Source organism: Orycteropus afer, unplaced genomic scaffold, assembly GCF_000298275.1.
Source record: "Orycteropus afer afer isolate SDZICR_OR568_19922 unplaced genomic scaffold, OryAfe1.0 scaffold00100, whole genome shotgun sequence".
Classification (NCBI taxonomy): domain Eukaryota; kingdom Metazoa; phylum Chordata; class Mammalia; order Tubulidentata; family Orycteropodidae; genus Orycteropus; species Orycteropus afer.
Genome location: NW_006921687.1, coordinates 7,219,992 through 7,241,631, shown reverse-complemented (window position 1 = coordinate 7,241,631; position 21,640 = coordinate 7,219,992). Strand labels below are relative to the sequence as shown.

At 39.4% G+C, this 21,640-nt stretch overlaps 1 protein-coding gene across 1 annotated transcript in view; it reads right to left on the bottom strand.

The window, feature by feature from the left end:
• Positions 1-21,640, bottom strand: part of DENND5B (DENN domain containing 5B) — a 355,051-nt gene that overhangs the window by 14,932 nt on the left and 318,479 nt on the right. Inside the window, exons 17-18 of the mRNA XM_042781291.1 lie at positions 14,574-14,692; positions 12,770-12,957 (exon numbers count right to left, since the gene is read on the bottom strand). Of these exons, the coding sequence (XP_042637225.1) occupies positions 12,770-12,957; positions 14,574-14,692 (307 nt within the window). The remainder of the gene's footprint in view (positions 1-12,769; positions 12,958-14,573; positions 14,693-21,640) is intronic.

Genomic DNA, 21,640 nt, shown 5'->3' with positions numbered 1-21,640 from the left:
TCAATCCATCTCATTGAGGGCTTTCCCCTCTTTCGTCTATACTCCAAGCATACCTCTTTCGTCTACATACCAAGCATGACGTCCTTCTCTAGGGAATGGTTCCTTCTGACAACATGACCAAAGTAGGTAAGACAATGTCTGGCCATTCTCACTTCCAAAGAGCATTCGGCTGCACTTCTTCCAGGACAGATTTATTAGTTCTTTTAGCAGTCCATGGTACTTTCAACATTCTTTGCCAGCACAACTCAAAAGCATCTACTCTTTGGTCTTCCTTATTCACTGTCCAGCTCTCACATGCATAGAGGTGACTGAAAATACTATGGCTTGTATTAGGCACACTTTTGTCCTCAAGGAGACATCTTTGCTCTCCAGCACTTGAAAGAGGTCCTTTGCAGCTGATTTGCCCTGTGCTATATGTTGTTTGATGTCCTAACTGCTGCTTCCATTGGCACCGATTGTACAACCAAGCAATATGCACTCTTCATGAACTTCAATCTTTCCTTCATTTATTATGATGCTGCTTATAGGTCCAATTGTGAGGATTTTTGTTTTCTTTATATTGAGATGTAATTCATACTGCAGACTGTATTCTTCAATCTTCATCAATAAGTGCTTCAAGTCATCCTCACTTTCAGCAAAGTTGTGTCATCAGCATATCACAGGTTGTTAATGAGTCTTCCTCCAATCCTGATGCCATGCTCTTCTTCATATAGTCCAGTTTCTTGGATTATCTGCTCAGCATACAGATTGAGTAAGTATGTTGAAAGGACACAACCCTGATACACTCCCTTCCTGACTTTAAACCATGCAGTGTTCCTTTGTTCTGTTCAAATGACAGCCTCTGGTCTAGGCACAGGTTCCTTATGAGTACAAGTAAGTGTTCTGGAATTCCCATTCTTCTAAATGTTACCCATCATTTGTTATGATCTACACAATCGAATGCTTTTGCATAGGCAATAAAATACAAGTAAACATCATTCTGGTATTCTTTTCTTTGAGCCAAGATCCATCTGACATCAGCAATGACATCCTCCGTTTCACATCCTCTTCTGAACCCAGTGTGCATTTCTGGAAGTTCTCTATCAATATACTACTGCAACCGTTTTTTAATCATCTTCAGTAAGATTTTACTTGCATTGTTCGATAATTTCCACATTCTGTGGGATCACCTTTCTTTGGAATGGGTATCTCTTCCAGTCAGTTGGCCAGGTAGTGATCTTTCAAATCTCCAGGCATAGCCATGTGAGTGTTTCCAGCATGGCATCTGTTTGTTGAAACATCTCAATGGGTATTCTGTCAATTCCTGGAGCCTTGTTTTTCACCACCTCCTTCAATGTAGCTTCAACTTCTTCCTTCAATATCATTGGTTCTTGATCATATGCCACCTCCTAAAATGGATGAACAGCAACCAATTCTTTTTGATACAGTGACTCTGTGTATTCTTTCCATCTTCTTTCGATGTTTCCTGCATCATTCAATATATTGCTCACAGAATCTTTCAATATTTTTTAATTGTTCAAGGATTAATTTTTTTCTTCAGTTCTTTCAGCTTGAGAAATGCTGAGTGTGTTCTTCCCTTTTGGTTTTCTAACTCCAGGTCTTTTCACATTTCATTGTAAGAACTGACTTTATTTTTTTGAGCTGCTCTTTGAAATCTTCTGTTCAGCTCTTTTATCTTGTCATTTCTTCCATTTGTTTCAGCTACTCTCTATGAAGGGCAAGTTTCAGAGTCTCTTCTGACATCTATTTTGGTCTCTTCCTCCTTTCCTGTCTTTTCAATGACCTTTTGCTTTCTTCATGGATGATGTTCTTGATGTCATCTCACAATTCTTCTGGTTTTTGGTCACTGGTGTTCAATGCATCAAATCTATTCTTCAGATGGTCTCTAAATTCAGGAGGGATATATTCAAGATCATATTTTGGCTTTTGTGGACTTGTTTTAATTGTCTTCAACTTCAAGTTAAACTTGCATATGAGCAGCTGATGGTCTGTTCCACAATCAGCTCCTGGCCTGGTTTTGGCTGAAGATATTCTTTTCCAGTGCCTTTTGCCACAGATGTAGTCAATCTGATTCCTGTGTGTTCCATTTGGTGAAGTTCATGTTTACAGCTACCATTTGTGTTGTTGAAAAAAGGTATTTGCAGTGCATAAGTCGCTGGTCTTGTAAAATTCTACCATGCGATTTCCAGCATTATTTCTGTCACTAAGGCCAAATTTTCCAACTACCAGTGATTCTTCTTTGTTTCCAACTTTTGCATTCCAGTCACCAGTGATAATTAACACAACTTGATGGCAGGTTCAATCAATTTCAGACTTCAGAAGTTGATAAAAATTTTCAATTTCCTCATCTTTGGCTTTGGTGGTTGGTGCGTACATTTGAATAATAGTAGTATTAACTTCTTCGATATTGGTTTGCTTATCCAAGGTCTCTTTCCTTTCCACATAAAATCAGTGATTGGTTTTTCCATATTCTTAAAGAATGTTGGGAGCTCTGGTAGTGTAGTGCTTAAGGCACTTGACTGCTAACCAGAAGGCTGGTGGTCCAAATCCACTAGCCACTCCTGGGAAGGAAGGTTGGGCAATCTACTTTTGCAGTGATACCGCCTCAGAAACCCAAGGTGGGGTCGCTATGAGTTGAGTCTGACCTGATGGCACATAACAACAACAAAGAAAGTTGATGGGATCTGGATTGGGATTGCATTGACTGTATAGACTGCTTTGGGTAGTACTGACATTTTCATAATGTTCAATCTTCCTATCCACAAGCATGGTATGTTCTTCGATTTATGTAGATCTCTTATGGTTTCCTGAAGTAGCATTTTGCAGTTTTCTTCGTACAGGTCTTTTGTGTCCCTGGTAAGATTTCTTCCTAAGTATTTTATTATTTTTGGTAGCTATTGTAATTGGTATTGATGTCCTCATTTTTTTTTTCAGCAATCTCTTTACTGGTGTAGAGGAATCCAAGAGATTTTTTTCATGCTGATCTTGTACCCTGCTACTATGCTAAATCTCTCAATTAGTTCCAGTATTTATTTGTTTTTTGCTGAGTCTCTTGGGTTTTCCATGTATAGGATCATATCATCAGCAAATAGGGATAGTTTGACTTCTTCCTTACCAATTTGGATGCCTGTGATTTCCCTTTCTTGGCTTACTACCCTGGCTAGGACTTGCAATACAATGTTGAATAGAAGTGGTTGGAGAGGGCATACTTGTCTGGTTTCTGTTCACAAGGGGAAATGGTTTCAGTCTTTCTCTATTCAGAATAATGTTGGCTATTGGTTTTGCATATATGGCCTTTATTATGTTGAGGAATTTCCTTCTATTCCTATTTTGCTAAGAATTTTGATCAGGAATGGATGTTGGATTTTATCAAATCCAAATCTTTTCTGTCCAATAGAGATCATGTGTTTTTTTTCCTTTATTTATGTGATGGATGATGTTGATTGTTTTTCTAATGTTGAACCATCCTTGCATACCTGATATGAACCCCATTTGGTCATAGTGTATTCTTTTTTTGATATGTTGTTGGAGTGTATTGGCTAGGATTTTGTTGAATATTTTTGCATGTATATTCATGAGGGTTACTGGTCTCCAGTTTTCCTTTTTAGTGATGTCTTTGCCTCATTTTGGTATCAAGGTTACGGTTGCTTGCTTCATAAAATGCATTTGGGAGGATTCCATCCTTTTCTATGTTCTGGAATAGTTTGAGTAGGATTGGTGTTAGTTCTTCTCTGAATGGTAGAATTCTCCAGTGAAACCTTCTGGGCCAGGGCTTTTTTTTGCTAGTAATTTTTCATGACCTGTTCAATTTCTTTTGTTATAGATCTGTCCAAAATTTCCACCTCAGTCTGTGTTACTTTAGGTTTAAGTAGTATATTTCTAGAAATCTGTCCATTTCTTCTAGATTTTCAAATTTGCTGGAGTATAGTATCCTGATATTATCTTTATAATTTCTGTTGTGACATCACTCAATTCATTTCTTATTTGTGTTATTTGTATTCTCTTTTTCTTTTCCTTTGTTAAATTTGGCAGGTTTGCCAATTTTATTAATCGCTTCAAAAAACCAACTTCTAGTTTTGTTGATTTTTTTCTATTGTCTATTTTCTTTTTGGGGAGCTCTGGTAGCGTAGTGCCTAAGGCACCTGACAGCTAACCAGAAGGCTGGTAGTTCAAACCCCCCAGCAACTCCTTGGAAGGAAGGTTGGGCAATCTACTTCCATAGCGATATTGCCTCAGAAACTCAAGGAGGAGTTGCTGTGAGTTGGGTCTGACTCGATAGCACATAACATTTTGTTTCATTTATTTCTGCTTGAATCTTTAATATTTATTTTCTTATGGTGACCATAGGCTTCTAATTGCTGGAGATGTTGGGTTAAGGTGTTTATTTTGGCTCTTTCTTCTTGTTTGATGTGTACATTTATTGCAATAAATTGGCCTCTGCACTGCTTTTGCTGTGTCCCAAAGATTACGGTATGGTGTGTTTTCATTCTCATTTGATTCAAGGAATTTTTTTTATTTCATTTTTTTATTTCTTCTATTACCCAGTTGTTTTTAAGGAGGGTGTTATTCAGTTTCCATGTGTTTGCTCTTTTTCTGTTCATCTTCCAATTGTTGATTTCTAATTTTATAGCACTGTGATCTGAAAAGATGTTTTTCAGTATTTCAATGTTTTTAAATTTATTAAGGCTTATTTTGTGGCCTAACATATGGTCTATCCTGGAAAATGTTCCATGTGCACTGCAAAAGAATGTATATTGTGCTGTTGTTAGACAAAGTGCTCTGTAGATATCTATAAGGTCCAGCTGGTGGATTGTATTATTTAGTTCTTTGCATCTTTGTTGAGTTTCTTTCCAGTTGTTCTCTGATTGAAAGCGGTGTATTCAAGTCTCCTACTATGACTATGGAGTCATCTATCTGTATTTTCAATTCTGTTAAAGTGTGATTTATGTATTTTGGGGTTCTGTCATTGGGTGTATATTGATTATGGTTATGTCCTCTTGTTCAATGAATCCTTTAATCATTATATAATGTCATTCCTTGTCTCTTATGGTGGCTTTTGTGCTAACGTCAATTTTCATCAGAAATTAATACTGCCACTACTGCTCTTTGATGAACATTTGTTTGATATACCTTTTTCCAACCTTTGATTTTTAGTCTATTTGTGGCTTTGTCTCTAAGGTGTGTCTCTTATAGACAGCATATTGATGCGTTATGTTTTCTTATTCAGTCTGCAACTCTCCATCTCTTGAGTGGTGCATTTAATCCGTTTACATTCAGTGTAATCATCAACAAGTATGCATTTGTTGCTGTCATTTAGTTTTGTGTATTGATTTCTTTGTTCCATATAATTTTCTGTGTTGAACTCATTTTGTTTATGAATCGTGTTATCATTTCCTTCATTGCTATTGTTTTAGAATTTGCTAAATATTTTTGCTTGTCCTGTTTAATTGTGGCATTAAGGCTTATCATTTTTCTTTGGGGTTACCCTGTGATTTATAATTTTCTTCCCAAGTTTAGAAAACAATCCATTCTATCTTGCAATTGTCTTGACTTCCCCAGCATTTAGAAGTTCTGTACAACGCAATAAACACAACACACTGCCGTCGAGTTGGATCCAACTCATAGTGACCCCTCCTTAGGTTTCTGAGGTGCTATCACTATGGAATTAGATTGCCCAACCTTTTCCCTCTTTTTAGTGTGTAGTTGTCCTCTTTTGCCAATTGATGTCTCTGGTTCCCTGTTTACAATCTTGTAAGCTTATTTACTCTGGATACTTACATAAATGGGTTGTTTTCTGGGTTATGTCACCATGTGTGTTAATGGTCAGTTGTTGTTGGCTATTGTTGCTTCTCTGTCCAAAGGACTCCCATTAGCATCTCTTGTAAGGTTTGGTCTGGTTTTAACAAATTCTCTTAATTTCTGTTTATCTGGAAATGTCCTAATTTCACCATCATATTTGATGGATAGTTTTGCTGGGCATATAATTCTTTGTTGGAAATTTTTTTCTTTCAGGGTTTTATATACACCATCCCATTGTCTTCTTGCCTGCATGGTTTTTGCTGAGAAATCAAAGCTTAGTCTTATGGGCTGCCCCTTGTAGGTAAGTTTTTATTTTTCCTGTGCTGCTTTAAGGATTGTTTTTTTGTCTTTGGCTTTGGTGAGTTTGTTGATGATGTGTCTGCATGATTTTCATTTGGGGCCTATCCTATTTGGGATTTGTTGGACTTTTTGAATGGATATATTCTCATCTTTCATCATATCAGGGAAATTCTCTTCCAACAAATCTTCAACAATTTTCTATGTGGCTTTATTTGTTTCTTCCTGTTCCAGAATTCTGATTACACATAAGTTATTCCCTTTGATGGCATCCCGCATGAACCTTAGGCTTTCTCCATTTTGTTTAGATCTGTTTTCTGACTGATCCCTTTCCAAAGAAGTATTGAGGTATTTGTCTTCAATCTCACAAATTTTGTCTTCCATTGATTCAATTCTATTCCTTTGCCTGTTCAATGTGTTATCTATTTCTGAAAATTTAGTATGAATCATCTGGATTTCTACCTTTAGATTTTGTACCATTTCTAATTTTTCATTTATTTTGTCATTTTGTTTTTGTACTGTCTTTCAAAATTGTTCTAGGGTTTTCTTTGTGCTTTCCTCAATTTTGTCATTGTTTTCCTTGACCTATCTCTCAATTTGCTGAAGGTACCTAAATATAATTCTTTTGAATTCCTTATCAGGGAGTTCCAATGCTGCCTCTTCCTCTGGGATGTGTTCTGGGTCTGTATCCTGGTCCCAGACATTGTGATTTCTTGTGTTTATATTTAATTGGTGATTGTATGCTGGAGTGATTCACCCAAGATTTTTGTTTTCTTTGGATGTATCTCAGTAAGTAGGGTACTGTGCTCTTCTTTTTGCTAGTTGGCAGCACTTATGCATGTACCATCTGTCTCCTTTCCAGTCGTCAGCCTCTCATATGTCCATGCTGTCCTTGGCAAGTGAAGCCTATTCTTAGGTCCCTGGAATCCGAATAAAAATGCTGTTGCTTTAAATATCCAAAATTGCTGCCACTCATAAATGTTCAAAATGGCTGCTCCCTTTGCACAGCCCAAAGTCTACATTTCAGTTTGTCTCCTCCTTTGCTGTTTCACTTTTTAGTCATCAGCCACCAGGCAGTTGTCCATGCAGCCTTTGGTGAGCAGGGCCAATTTTTAGGTTATTCTCAAGTCCTAACACCACTTGGAAATATTAAAACTGTGCTGTCAGGATAGCTGACAGTTTGCAGCTCTGTTTGTCTCCTTATTCACTGTTGTCATTCAGGTTCTTCTACTAGTTGGTGTTTAATCTACTTAAGTATCTTTTCTTTCAAAGCTCAGGGCTCCAGGATTATCTTCTGTATCTGTGTCAATTGGTTTCTCTTTTCTTTGTTCAAGTGGGTCAGTGTAGCTTGTGTGCCTATTCCACCATCTTACCAGAAGTATCTGTGATGGAAAATTTCTTATATAAAACAATTCTTCAGGTAAAAGTCAAGTAAATTTTTCTCTATACCAATCCATAAAAATTATTAAAATGGAAACCTCTTATGATGGAAGCACTGATATAGTGGCCTCTTTAGTTCCTAGTCAGGAGCTCTGGTGGTGTAGTGTGTAAGGCATCTGACTGCTAACCAGAAGCTTGGAGATTCAAACCTACCAGTCACTCCTTAGAAGGAAGACTGGGCAATCTACTTCTGTAGGGATAGCACCTCAGAAACCCAAGGAGGACTCACTATGAGTCGGAATTGACTCGACAACAGTGAGTTTGGTTTGGTTTGGTCTAGTTCCTAGTAGCTTCTTTATTGTACATTTTACCTTTCTCTGAGTATTAGTTTCTTTTAAACATCAATATCTACTTGAAAGCTTTTATTCATTCCAAAAGAGCACTGTACTAATCAGAATTTTAAAACTGATTTAAAACTTAGTTTTCTGAACGTCATCTTGCACACACTGTTACCCATCTCTGCGTCATGGGTTATTGAACACTTTCTGCTTATTGAGTAAGGAAAGAAAATAGGACCAGAAATGAGGGATTAAGTCTCAAAAACAATTTCCTATGAAACTGGAGTAGTTCAGAAGTAATAACCAGGATGGATTGAACAAAAATATCACTCTTTTTTAAAACAGCATAATTAAGATATGATTTATAGTCAATAAAATTCAACAATTTCCAATGTGCAATTTGATGAATTTGACAGATGTACATTCACATACCTACCGCCACATTGATGATATAGAACACTTCTATCGAACCAGAAGTTCCCTCGAGTCCCTTTTTAGTCAATTCCTTTTCCAGGTCCCAGAAACCATATTGATGACTTTCTATAAATATTATTCTGCCTTTTCTAGAATTTCATGTAAATGGAGTCATATATTATGTAGCCTTTTGTGTGTGGTTTTCTTCCCTTAGAATAATGCTTTTGAGAGTCACCCATGTTGCGTTTATCAGTAGTTCATTCCTTTCTATATACTGCTGAATAGAATACCATTGAATAGCTACCTGTACCACAACTTGTTTATCAGTCATCAGCTGATAGGTATTTGGGTTGTTTCCATTCATGAGCGAAGGAGCCATGAACGTCTTTGTGTAGACATATTATCTTCACTTCTCTTAGGTAAATATCTAGGAATGGGATTGTTGGGTCAAGTACACAGTAAGTCTCAGTCTATAAAAAACTTCCAAATTGTTTTCAATTCTGCATTCCCACTAGCAATGAATGAGCATTCCACTGATCCCTATCCTCACCAATATTTAGTATTATCAGTCTTTTAAAGCTTTGCCATTCTAGTGGTTATATCATGTGAAGCTTATTTCTGAATGCAGAAAGAATTACGAATTAGGGGAACAGTATGAAAAAGAACGAAGGGTAGCTTATAAAAAGAAAAATTTATTTCTTCCCAGTTTAGAGGTTAGTAATCAAAATTCAGAGTGTCTGTAGGACTGTGTTCTTTCCCCAAACCAAACCCAAACATACTGTCATCAAGTCAATTCCAACTCAGAATGACACCCATTGGGTTTCCGAGGTGGTAAATCTGTACGAAATGGCTGGTTGGCTTGAGCCACCAACCTTCTGGTTAGCAGTAAAATGCCTTAGGCACTGCACCACCAGAGCTGGTGTTTTTTCCAAAGGGTCTAGGATAATATTTTTTCTTTTCTTTCCAGGCTTAGGCCTTTCTTAGAATTCTCTGATTTGCAGATACTTATTCACATGATTGTTTTCTACCTGTGTCTGTCTCTTTGTGTTTTCCCTTCTGTTTTATAAGGAAACCACTCAGATGGGATAAGGTCACACACTACTCCAGTATGACCTCAGGTAACTAAATGATAACATTTTCAAAAACTCTAATTACAAGCAAGAGGAGCCCTAGTGGCATAATGGTTAAGTGCTTAGCTGCTACTTGACAGGTTGGTGCAATCCCTAAGACATTTGACTGCTAACCAGAAGGTTGGCCGTTCAAGCCCAACAGCCGCTCAACAGAAGGAAGATAGGGCACTCTACCTTCCTTAAACATTTACAGCCTCAGAAACCCAATGGGCATTGCTGTGAGTTGGAATCCACTTGATGGCAGTCAGTTTGGTTTTGGTTATCCACACCATGGGATAAAGAAATGGTGATCTGCTCCCTTAAAGAGTAAAACAACAGCAAAAAATTTGTTGCCATAGTTAACTGTCTCATAGTGACCCTATAGTAGAGAGTATAGTACTACAGCCTCATATGGTTTCCAAGGCTATAAATCTTTAGGGAAGTCAGACTGCCTCATCTTTCTCTTGCTGAGCTGCTGGTGGGGTCTGAACTGCTTATCTTTCAATTAGCAGCTAAGTGCTTAATTACTGTGCCACCTAGGCTCCTAATTATAGCCAAAAACCTTATGGTGCAATTCTACTCTGTCACATGGGGTCACTATGAGTTGAAATCGACTGGACAACCCCCACAAATATTTATAATGAAGGTTATTTTCATAAGTACCATATGTCAAGACTTCAACGTTATCTTTTTTGGGAATACTACTCATAACAGGGGTAGGTGGGGTGGAGACTTTTAATCTCTTAGAATAAAGGACTCTGGATGGCCAGATATGACTATCTAAAGTATTATAATAAATAACTGTCCTTATTACTCCATTAAAATTCAGGTAAAATATTAGTCATTCTTTTTTCACAGCTTAAAACTGAGCATTCAGTATTTTGAGATTTTAGTATCTCAAATTCTTCAGGCTTTTGATTATTTGTTAATGTTTTATCTTTAATTTTCACCTTTATTCTCTCTCCCATTTTAAAGCTCCTTCTCCCAAATTAATTTTCTTCAACTTCTTTTTCATCGCCTTACCACAATTCATCATGCAAAACCTATGTGAAATGCTCACATGAAGTCTTCAACATTTGAGGCACAATAAAAACTGAAGGAAAATAAAAACTGAACTACTTACACATGCAGTGAATTGCTTAGTATAGCCCTTCCAGTCATGATCTTTGTAACTCCCATCAAATGACTGGGTATGATTATGTAAATGTGAGGTGCTTGTGGCCCACCAAAGGGATTGGTTAGCTTGCTAAGTAAGTAAGGTGCACAGCATCCTTGTTGGGGGTGGGACCATGTAGAGAACCTTAGTATGGGATTGGTCAGTTTTGCCATCTCACTAGGCTTAAAATGAGCCATCCCAGAGGCAAAAAGGAAGGGGGGAGGAATCTCACTGTCATCAAGAAAGAAGAGCCAGGAGTGTGTCCTTTGGACCTGAGATCCCTGCACTAAACCTCCTCAATCCAGGAGACAGAGAGTTGTGACACTAGAGATGGCAAAAATCAGTGGCAAAGAGATGGTGGCAGCAGATCCAAAAGACCAGCAGAAGACAGAGCAGTGGGCTTCCTGGCCCACAGAGCGAGAAAGCAGACTGCCTTTGGTCAGAAGGTTTACTGGTGGAGTGTGGTGTCTCTCTGTCACATATCAGCTAAACTAAAAGAGCTTTTTAACACTTGCCTGAGCAGGACAAAGGACAAGGGGCCACAGGGCTGAGAGGCTGAGGTCAGAGAGAGCCTGCCTGATGACAACTGAGAAGAGGCTGTCCTGATCAAAGAAGAGTATCTTAAGCATTTCTGACCCTGAATTGTATCCTGTTACTTCCCTATTTGTACCCATTCCAAAGAAAGGTGATCCCACAGAATGTGGACATTATCAAACAATATTACTAGTACCACATGCAAGTAAAATCTTACTGAAGATAATTCAAAAATGGCTGTAGCAGTATGCTGACGGAGAACTTCCAAAAATGCAAGCTGGATTCAGAAGAGGACATGGGATGAGAGATATCATAGCTGATGTCAGATGGATTTTGGCTAAAAGCAAAGAATACTAGAAAGATGTTCACTTGTGTTTTATTGACAATGTAAAAGCATTTGACTGTGTGGATCATAACAGATCATAGATAACATTGAGAAGAATGGGAATTCCAGAACACTTAATTGTACTTATGAGGAACCTGCACATAGACCAGGAGGCTGTCGTTTGAACAGAGCAAGGGGTTACTGCATGGTTTAAAATCAGGAAAGGAGTGCGAGAGGGCTGTATCCTTTCACCATACTTATTCTACCTGTATGCTGAGCAAATAATCTGAGACGCTGGACTGTATAAAGAAGAACATGGCATCAGGATCAGAGAAAGGCTCATTAACAACCTGTGATACACAGAAGACACAACTTCGCTTGCTGAAAGTGAGGATGACTTGAAGCACTTACTGATGAGGTTTGAAGACTACAGTTTCCAGTATGGTTTATACCTCAATATAAAGAAAATAAAAATCCTCACAACTGGACCAATAAGCAGCATCACAATAAATGGAGAAAGGACTGAAGTTGTCAAAGACTTCATAATACTTGGTTCTACAATCAACATTAATGGAAGCAGCAGTCAAGACATCAGAAGATGTATTGCATTGGGCAAATCTGCTGCAAAAGACCTCTTTCAAGTGCTGAAGAGCAAAGATGTCTCCTTGAAGACTAAGGTGAGTCCAACTCAAGTCATGGTGTTTTCAATTGCCTCATATGCATGTGAGAGCTGGACAGTGAATGAGGAAGACCAAAGAAGAGTTGATGCTATTGAGTTGTGGTACTGGCAAAGAATATTGAGACTACCATGGACTGCCAGAAGAACTAACAAATATGTCCTGGAGGAAGTGTAGCCGGAATGCTCTTTGGAAGTGAGAATGGCCAGACTTCGTCTCACCTACTTTGGTCATGTGGTCAGAAGGGACCATTCTCTGAAGAAGGATATCATGTTTGGTAAAGTGGAGAGTCAACAAAAGAGGGGAAGGCCAACAATGAGATGGATTGACACAGTGACTGCAACAATGCTCTAAGGTACAGCAGGTACTGTGAGGCTGGCACAGGACCGAGCAGAGTGTCTCATTTTGTTGTACATAAGGCTGCTATGAGTTGGAGACGACTATATGGCACCTAACAATAACACAACACAACACTTCCCTAATAAACCTCATAATTGTGAGTTTCGTCTTTGAGTTCTGTGTAGCCATTGCAATGAATTACTGAACCTAGCAGTGAAGTAGTATGTGCTGTGGATGGGACAGTTGGTATGAGAACTGGTAAAAAGACTGGAGGGTGGATATATGTTTGACCTATACATCCTAGGAATTAGCCTTGGGCTGTTGTCGATCTTGATCCTTCTTCCCCTCTTGTGAAGTTAGGGGAAGTCAGATGCTGCTGCCATGCTGTTTTCACAACTTACTAGTAGTTTTTCCTGTCAGTGAAGTAATGCTTAATCTCCTAGCTGAGGTGGGTGATTTCTGCTGAGGTGGAGTCCGGCATTGCTTTACCAGATCCTCATCTGATGCTGAGGTCATCAGTTCTCCAATAAGAATTCTCTCCAGGCTTCCATCATCGATGCCTTTCCCCAGCCACCGCCCACATGGGAACCTAGTAGGATAGAAAAAACTTTTGAGTCACCAAATTTTTTTTCTACAGAATAATAATAAAAAAAATTGGTGTGGCCCATCATTTTAGTGGCTGTGGGTCGTTCTTTTAATTATGGAAAATTTAAAACATATAGAAAAGTAGAGGGAATAAGTATAACAGACATTCATATTCTCATCAGCTTGATTTAATATTTTGCCATGTTCTTTGTTTTTAAGTATTTAAAAGTAAATTACAGGTATCAGGACATTTCACCCCTAAAAACATAGTAGTAGGAATCTCTTAAAAAGTACAGATATTCTCTTACTTAGCCACAAATATTATCTCACCAAGCAAAAGTAAAAGTAATTCTTTAATATTTTCTTGTGTCTAAAAAAAGAAAAACAAAGCAAACTCACTGCCATCAAGTCAATTCCAACTCATAGTGACCCCCTTTGGGTTTCCAAGGCAGTAAATCCTCATGGAAATAGATTGCTCAGACTTCCTTCCGCGGAGTGGCTGGTGGGTTTGAACTGCCAACCTTCTGGTTAGCAGTCAAATGCCTTAGGCACTACGCCACCAGAGCTCCTTATGCCTTTTTTTTTTTTATGTGCTGTCGAGTCGGACCCAACTCATAGTGACCCCTCCTTGGGTTTCCGGGGCAGTATCACTACAGAAGTAGATTGCCCAACCTTCCTTCTGAGGAATGGCTGGTGGGTTTGAACTGCCAGCCTTCTGGTTAGCAGTCAAGTGCCTTAGGCACTATGTTACCAGAACTCCCATGTCTAGTGTATATTAAAATTTTGTGGTTAGTTTTGGGAAGAAAAATTTCAAACTAGAAACAAAGTGAGAATTAAGTTTATAAGAAAAAAAAAAAGAGAATAATGTTGCCATAAATGAGTCCTGCCTGTAACTAACAGAATCCAAGAAATCTTTTCCTTTTCCTGAAACATTTGAAGCTTACTTTTTCTTTCTTTTTTCCTCACAGTTACATCAATCTTTTTCAACACTTGTGAACTAAGCATTAGCAACAAGCATAATCTTTACTTTTTTAAATTACATTTTTGGCAATTTTGAATTATATAAATAAACAATTTTTTATTTATGTAATTCAAAATTGTAGCATAGTGCCTAAGGCACTTGACTGCTAATCAGAAGGTTGGTGGTTCAAACCCACCAACCACTCCTCAGAAGGAAGGTTGGGCAATTTACTTCCCTAGGGAGCTCTGGTAGCATAGTGGCTAAGACACTTGCCTGCTAACCAGACGGCTGGCGGTTCAAACCCACCAGCCACTCCTCGGAAGGAAGGTTGGGCAATCCTACTTCCGTAGTGATACTGCCTCGGAAACCCAAGGAGGGGTCGCTATGAGTCGGGGCCGACTCGACAGCACATAACAACAACAACAACAAGTGATACCACCTTGGAAACCCAAGGAGGGGTTGCTATGAATCGGGTTTGACTCGATGGCACATAACAACAACAGCAACATAAATAAATAAACAAAAAATTCCCAAAAAACTAAAATAAAATTCAGAAGGCAGTGGGAAAGCTTTAGGAAAAACACATACAAACAATTCTCAAACCTGTCTATGCCTAAAGAGTCTCAAAGAATTCTGAGCTTCCAATGGCATTTACTTACCTGTAGGTATGGCCTGTGATTTCATTTCTGACCATGACACAATCCACTAGCCATTTGGCTAACAGTCCAGAGTTATCATGACCAATCTGCACAGTGGTTAGCTTCCCCAAGTTCTGACACTGTAGGGAATGGAACACAGGTTATTCAATATATGACCCCATACTGCTGCATCTCAGTTTTGGCAAGGCACTTTGATTCCATCTAATATAACACCTGTGGAAGACCTACTCTACATGAAGTGCAGAAACTTACTGACATGTATTCCTGCTCTCAGGGAGCTCCTATTTAATGATATAAAAGATGTATGAAAATTAACTATTAAATGAGTTAGACCACACAAGATGCCAGACTAGAGACATAAACAAATGCTGTAAGAACACTGAGGAAGAAACAATTCTAACAGGGAGACCCAGGGACAATACAGAGATAGTGAGTTACACCATGAATGTCAAGAAAAATTTCATGAGATAGAAAAAGGATTCTCTTTAGCCTTAGTTACAGAGAAGTCGGGAAAACAACTATAGGAACAAAAAGTATCACAGACACTGATATTTTTCTAATAAAATGCTAAGGCAGAAGTGACCTCATACCTCACATTTACTAGAAGTCTCTGAAGCTATGGCAAGAAAAGCATAATTATCAGTGGCCCTACTGGTCTTTTTGTGGACAATTACAAAAGAAAGCAATGACAGTAAACACTTCAGTAAAAATAAGTATCAATTAAATCATGAATTTTTTTTTAAAATTTGTATTGTGATTCGGATGAAAGTTTACAGAGCAAATTAATTTTCCATACAGCAGTTCATACACATTTTGTTTCATGATACTGACTTCAATTGCCCACAATGTAACAGTTCTCTTCCCACTTTCTCCCCATAGTTCCCTCTTCCCTGTGTCCTTCCCTCCCATACACTCCTGCTCCCTGAGCTATCTCCCTGTACAAATACTGCCCTTCTGTTCTCCCATGATTGATTGCTCCAAGGACTGTATCTACCTGATGTAAATATTCACCCCATATCCCTGTCTACTGTGTGGCTGGAAGCTACAGGATTGAGTTCAGTTCCATATCTGAAGGGTAACTAGGGGTCTCATCATGCTCTATCAGAGCAGCAAACCTGGTCTTTTTTTTTTTTTTTATGATTTTGAGTTTTGTTCCACATTGTTCTCCCAGTCTATCCAAGATCTCCTGCACCGATCCCCCTCTGAGAGGTTAACAGTGGTAGCTGGGCACCATCTAGTTCTAGGTTTGCATGGTCTACTAGTCCCTTGGACTAATTGTTTCCAGGAGTTGTCTTTGGTTTTCTTCACTCTTCTTTACTCTAGACAAAGAGAGACCCATTGTTGTATCTAGACGGCTGCTTGCAGGTTTTTAAGACCCCAGTCATTACTCACCAAAGTAGGATGCAGAACGATGTTTCTGTGTAGTATGTTATGCCAATTGAGCTTGATGTCGTCTGCAACCAGAGTTCTGAGTCCACAGGTCCAAATACTCACTCCCTAAAGGTAGCTGGCTGTAGCCAAGAAGCCACCACAACCTTGCCCCTTGTCAGCTCTACTATAAACCCAGACATTCTTACAGCACCTACAAATACACATGTACAAACATCTGCCAACCCTATACACGGTCATGGGCACACTATCCCCTGCCTAGACATACTTGATCATTTAGCCTGCTCACCCATCTAACCACCAATGCTTGCCATCACTGACAATGCAGTACTGTATATGCAAAAGGGTTCATCCTTGTTGTCTGTACCCCTGTGTACCTCTGTATGTCTTCCTCTTCCTCAGTGTCACCATGTTGATAACTCACTTTTGGTACATCACCCTTCCCTTCACCCAAATCAATACTTGTCTCTAACTGTCTAGCAGTGTGGCCACTCCTCCTGTTCTGGTTCCCTAGTGCTGCTCTGACAAGAATAGACCACAAATGGCATGGCCTTAACAAACAGGAGTTTATTCTCTTATGGTTTGGAGGCTTTAAGCCCAAGTTCAAAGTGCTAGGCTCTAGGGGCTGGGTGAAAACCCCTAAATCTTGGGGTCCAGCTCTGCCTCTTGCTCCCGGCCCACTGGAGCTAGAGGCGTTTCTTCACTCAAGACAGCTGCAGGCTGCTGAGGCTGACAAGCCCAAGGTTGACAAATAAAATAGCATAGTTCCGATGTTACCAAACCACATGGCAGGCCATTAATTTAAGTCCATTGTAAGTCTCAAGGTTGGCAGAGCATGGCAGGCTGCTGAACAAGGACATGGCTACATGCAGGGTCCAAGCATGAGTCTAAGCTAGAGACTATTTCCCAAGGCTTCTGCTTATATACAGGAAGCAGACCACATTCCCTAAGGCAGCTACTCAGCTGCTCACAGTAGATTTCCACCATGGAGTTGATTACCATTTCATCATGGGGAATACTACATCCAGCTGCCCAGCCACTCAACCAGGCCCAGGCAAGCTGACACACAAACTGAACTACCACACCTCCCCTCCCATCCCTGGTAACCAATAAAGAAAGTTTCCTTCCATAAATAAACCTTTCCTTGACTTTTTACAATAATGAACTAATAAAAAATTTGTCTTTCTGTAATTTTTTTACTCAGCATAATGCTCAAGTTCATCCATGCTATGCAGTGTTTTGCAGATTCTACATTATTCTTAAGTGTTGCATAGTATCCTGTTGTGTGTATGTACCACAGTTTGTTTATCCACTCTTCTGTTGATGGGCACATAGGCACATCTCTTTGCTATTGTGAATAGTGCTGTGATGAACATGGATGTGCATATATTTATTCTTGTCCTGGCTCTCACTTCTTTAGGATATACAACTAGTAATGGGCCAATGCACTCCTTGGAAGGTTGCGCAATCTACTTCCGTAATGATACTGCCTTGGAAACCCAAGGAGTTGCTGTGAGTTGGGTCCAACTCGATGGCACATAACAACAACAACAACAACAATGGGTCAATTAAACCATGACTTTTAAATTCTGATAATTAAAAGATCACAGACCCAAACTAACTACATGATGGATGGAGACATCAGACAAATCACTTGACTGTATTGCTGTGTGAAAGCATCATCATCATCATCATCATCATCATCATCCAAGTGAGGGAAATGAGTCCACTGGGTAGATCAGGCCAAAATGAGCTCTTGAGGGATCATGACCCAGACGGGACTCTGCTATTCCTGTACGCTAAAGGTCAGGAAAATACAGTGTTCACTTAGTATCACTTTCCTTCTGAAGCATCAGCAGACATTTATCTTCCAGGATCAACCTGGAAGCGGACTCAAACACACAGAAATGCTTCACCATGTGGAACCTGAAAGCTGACCAACTACAAGGTTGAAAGATATTTTTACAAAATTACTCGTATTTGCCATTATATGGCCTGAAAGTCCTAAGAATGGATGTCAGCTCTCCTGTCTTTTTGCTAAATGATGCTCTGGTTCTGGCATGGAATATTTTACAGTAAGGCAGAGAATCTTTGTAGGGTTAGAATTTATTTGAATGTCTCGTATTTGCCACATTCTGTGATAGATACTATGTTGTTATTAATTGCCATCAAGTCGGTCCCAATTTATAGCGACAAGAGATGTACAAGACAACAAAATACTGCCTGGTCTGGCACCATTTTCACAATTGTTTCTATGCTTGAGCCCATCACTGTAGCCACTGTGTCAATCCACCTCATTGAGGGTCTTCCTCATTTTCACTGATCCCCTATGAAGCAAGATATCCTTTTCTAGGGACTGGTCCCTTCTGACAATGTAACTGAAATACGAGAGACAAAGTCTGCTCGTTCTTACATCTAAGGAGCATTCCAGCTGCACTTCGTCCAAGACAGATTTGTTCATTCTAGTGACAGTCTGCTATAAGGGCATGGGGGTGGCATCTTCTGATCTCTAATTTCACAAGGGGAACACAGAATCACCATCAACAGCCCAAGATTTATTCCTATGAGGACAGATACACTGCCACCCTCCAATCTTTTTATTAATTCTGACTAGCCTTCCCTCCTATGGCACTCACCTCTTCTCTGCTGGGTTCAATAATTCATTGCAATGACCTCACAGATCTCACAGACAGCTCACAATTATGAGGTTTATTGAGGAAGTAACAGGTTACAATTCAGGTTCAGGAACGCACTCAGGATACAATTCTTTGATCAGGACAGTTGCCTCCGTTGTGACCTCAAGCAACCCTCTCTGGCCCTTGGCCTCTCCACCTGGCCTCTGCCCTGCTCAGGCAAGTGTTACAAAGCTCTTTTAGCTCTGCCAATAGGTACTCCTACATGCAACCCACTCTGCCAGGAAGCTTCCTGCCCAAGGGCACTCAGCTTCCAACTGCAGAGTCAATCCATCTCATTAAAGGCCTTCCCCCTTTTTCATTGACCCTCCACTTTACCAAGCACGATATCCTTCTCCAGAGAATAATCCCTTCTGACATGACCAAAGTGGGTGAGATGATGTCTGGCCATTCTTGCTTCCAAGGAGCATTCTGGCTGCACTTCTTCCAGGACAGATGTGTTAGTTCTTCTGGCAGTCCATGGAACTTTCAGTATTCTTGGCCAATACCACACTCAAAAGCATCGATTCTTCTCTGGTCTTCCTTATTCATTGTCCACCTCTCACATGCATTATGAGGTGATTTGAACATACCATAGCTTGGGTTAGTCACACTCTAGTCTTCAAAGAGACATCTTTGCTCTTCAGCACTTGAAATAGGTCTTTTGTAGCAGATTTACTCAGTGCAATACATTGTCTGATGTCTTGACTGCTGCTCCCATGGTTGCCGATTGTGGAACCAAGTAACATGAAATCTTTGACAACTTCAATCTTTTCTCTATCTATTATGCTGTTGCTTATTGGTCCAGTTGTGAGGATTCTTGTTTTCTTTATGTTGAGATGTAATCCATACTGTTGATTATAGTCTTTAATCTTCATCAGTAAGTGATTCAAGTCATCCTCATTTTAAGCAAGCAAAGTTGTGTCGTCTGCATATCGTAGTTTTTTTTAAAATGGATTTTATTGAAATATAATTTATGTATAGTGAAATACACAAAACTAAAGTGACATGGGTTAATGGATTTTTTTTTCAGTGTTCCCTCCCTTCCCCTCCCCACCCCAGACAAGCAACAAAGAAAACTTCCCTCCATATATAAACCTTTCCTTGACCCTCCAAAGCAATGAACTAATACTGCATTTGTCTTTCTGTGATTGACTTCTTTCACTCAGCATAATGCCCTCCAAGTTCATCCATATTATGTGGTGTTTTGCAGACTCTACATTATTCTTTATTGCTGCATTGTTGTTGTTGTTATGTGCCATTGAGTCGTACCCGACTCATAGCGACCCCTCCTTGGGTTTCCAAGGCAGTATCACTATGGAAGTAGATTGCCCCATCTTTCTTCTGAGGAGTGGGTGGTGGGTTTGAACCGCCAGCCTTCTGGTTAGCAGTCAAGTGCCTTAGGCACTATACTACCAGAGCTCCCTTACTGCTGCATAGCATTCCATTATGTGTTTGTACCATAGTTTGGTCACCCACTCTTCCGCTGACGGGCATGTACGTTGTTTCCATCTTTTTGCTGTTGTAAATAGTGCTGTGATGAACATGAGTGTGCATATATTGTTCCTGCCTGGCTCTCACTTCTCTAGGATATATACCTAGTAATGGGATTGCTGGGTCAAATGGGATCTTCAATTCTAGCTTTCTAAGGAATCACCATATTGCTTTCCACAGTGGTTGTATTACTTCACAGTCCCATCAGCAGTGCATAAGAGTCCCAATCTCTCCACATCCCCACCAGCATTTGTTATATTCTGTCTCGTTGAACCTTGCCATCAGTGCTGGGTGAGATGGTATCTCATTGTTTTGATTTGCATCTCTCTGATGGCCGATGATTGTGAGCATCTCTTCATATTTTAGCTGGTCACCTGAATATTCTCCTTGCTGAAGTGTCTATTCATTGTCTTCTGCCCATTTTTCAAATGGAATGTTAATTCCTTTGGTGTTAAGGTATTAGAGTTTGCTATAAATCTTACAGATAAGTCCCTTGACAGATATGTAATTATCAGCAAATATGAATTTGTTGCTGCCATTTTTGTGATGTGCTTTCTCATGGTGTTAATTCCTTTGTTCCATATAATTTTCTATGCTGAGTTCGTTTTGTTTATGAATCGTGTTATCACTTCCTTCATTGCTATTGTTTTAGTATTTGCTAAATATTTGTGCTGGTCCTCTTTTTTTATTTTGATGTGAAGGTTTATCATTTTTCTTTGAGGTTACCCTGTGTTTTATAGTTTTTTTTTCCCAAGTTTAAAATAGTCTGTTCTATCTTGTAGTTGTCTTGACTTCCTACCATTTAGGAGTTCTGTAATGACACAGTTTTTCCCCTCTTTTTGGTTTGTAGTTGTCTTCATTTGTCAATTGATGTCTCTGCTTCCCTATTTATAATCTTAGGCTTATTTACTTTGGATACTTTCATAGCTGGGTTGGTTTCTGGGTTGTATCATCATGTATGTTAATGGTCAGTTGTTGTTGGCTGTTGTTGCTTTTCTGTCCAAAGGGCTCCCTTTAGTATCTCTTATACGGAAGGTTGGGCAATCCTACTTCCGTAGTGATACTGCCTCGGAAACCCAAGGAGGGGTCGCAATGAGTCGGGGTCGACTCGATGGCACACAACACACAACAACAACAACAATACAGTTGGTGTGGTTTTAACAAATTCCCTTAATTTTTGCTTATCTGGAAATGTCCTAATTTTACCATCATATTTGAGGGAGAATTTTGCTGGGTACATAATTCTTGGAAATTTTTCTCTTTCAGTTTTACACATAGCATCCCATTGTCTTCTCACCTGCATGGTTTCTGCCAAGAAATCTGAGCTTAGTCCTATTGGTTGCCTCTTGTAGGTAACTTTTCATTTTTCCCGTGCTACTCTCATGATTCTTTCTTTGTCTTTGGTTTTGGTGAGTCTGATGATGATATGTCTTGGTGATTTTCTTTTGGGGTCTATCCTGTTTGGGGTTCGTTGGACTTCCTGAATGTGTATATTCTCATCTTTCATCATAC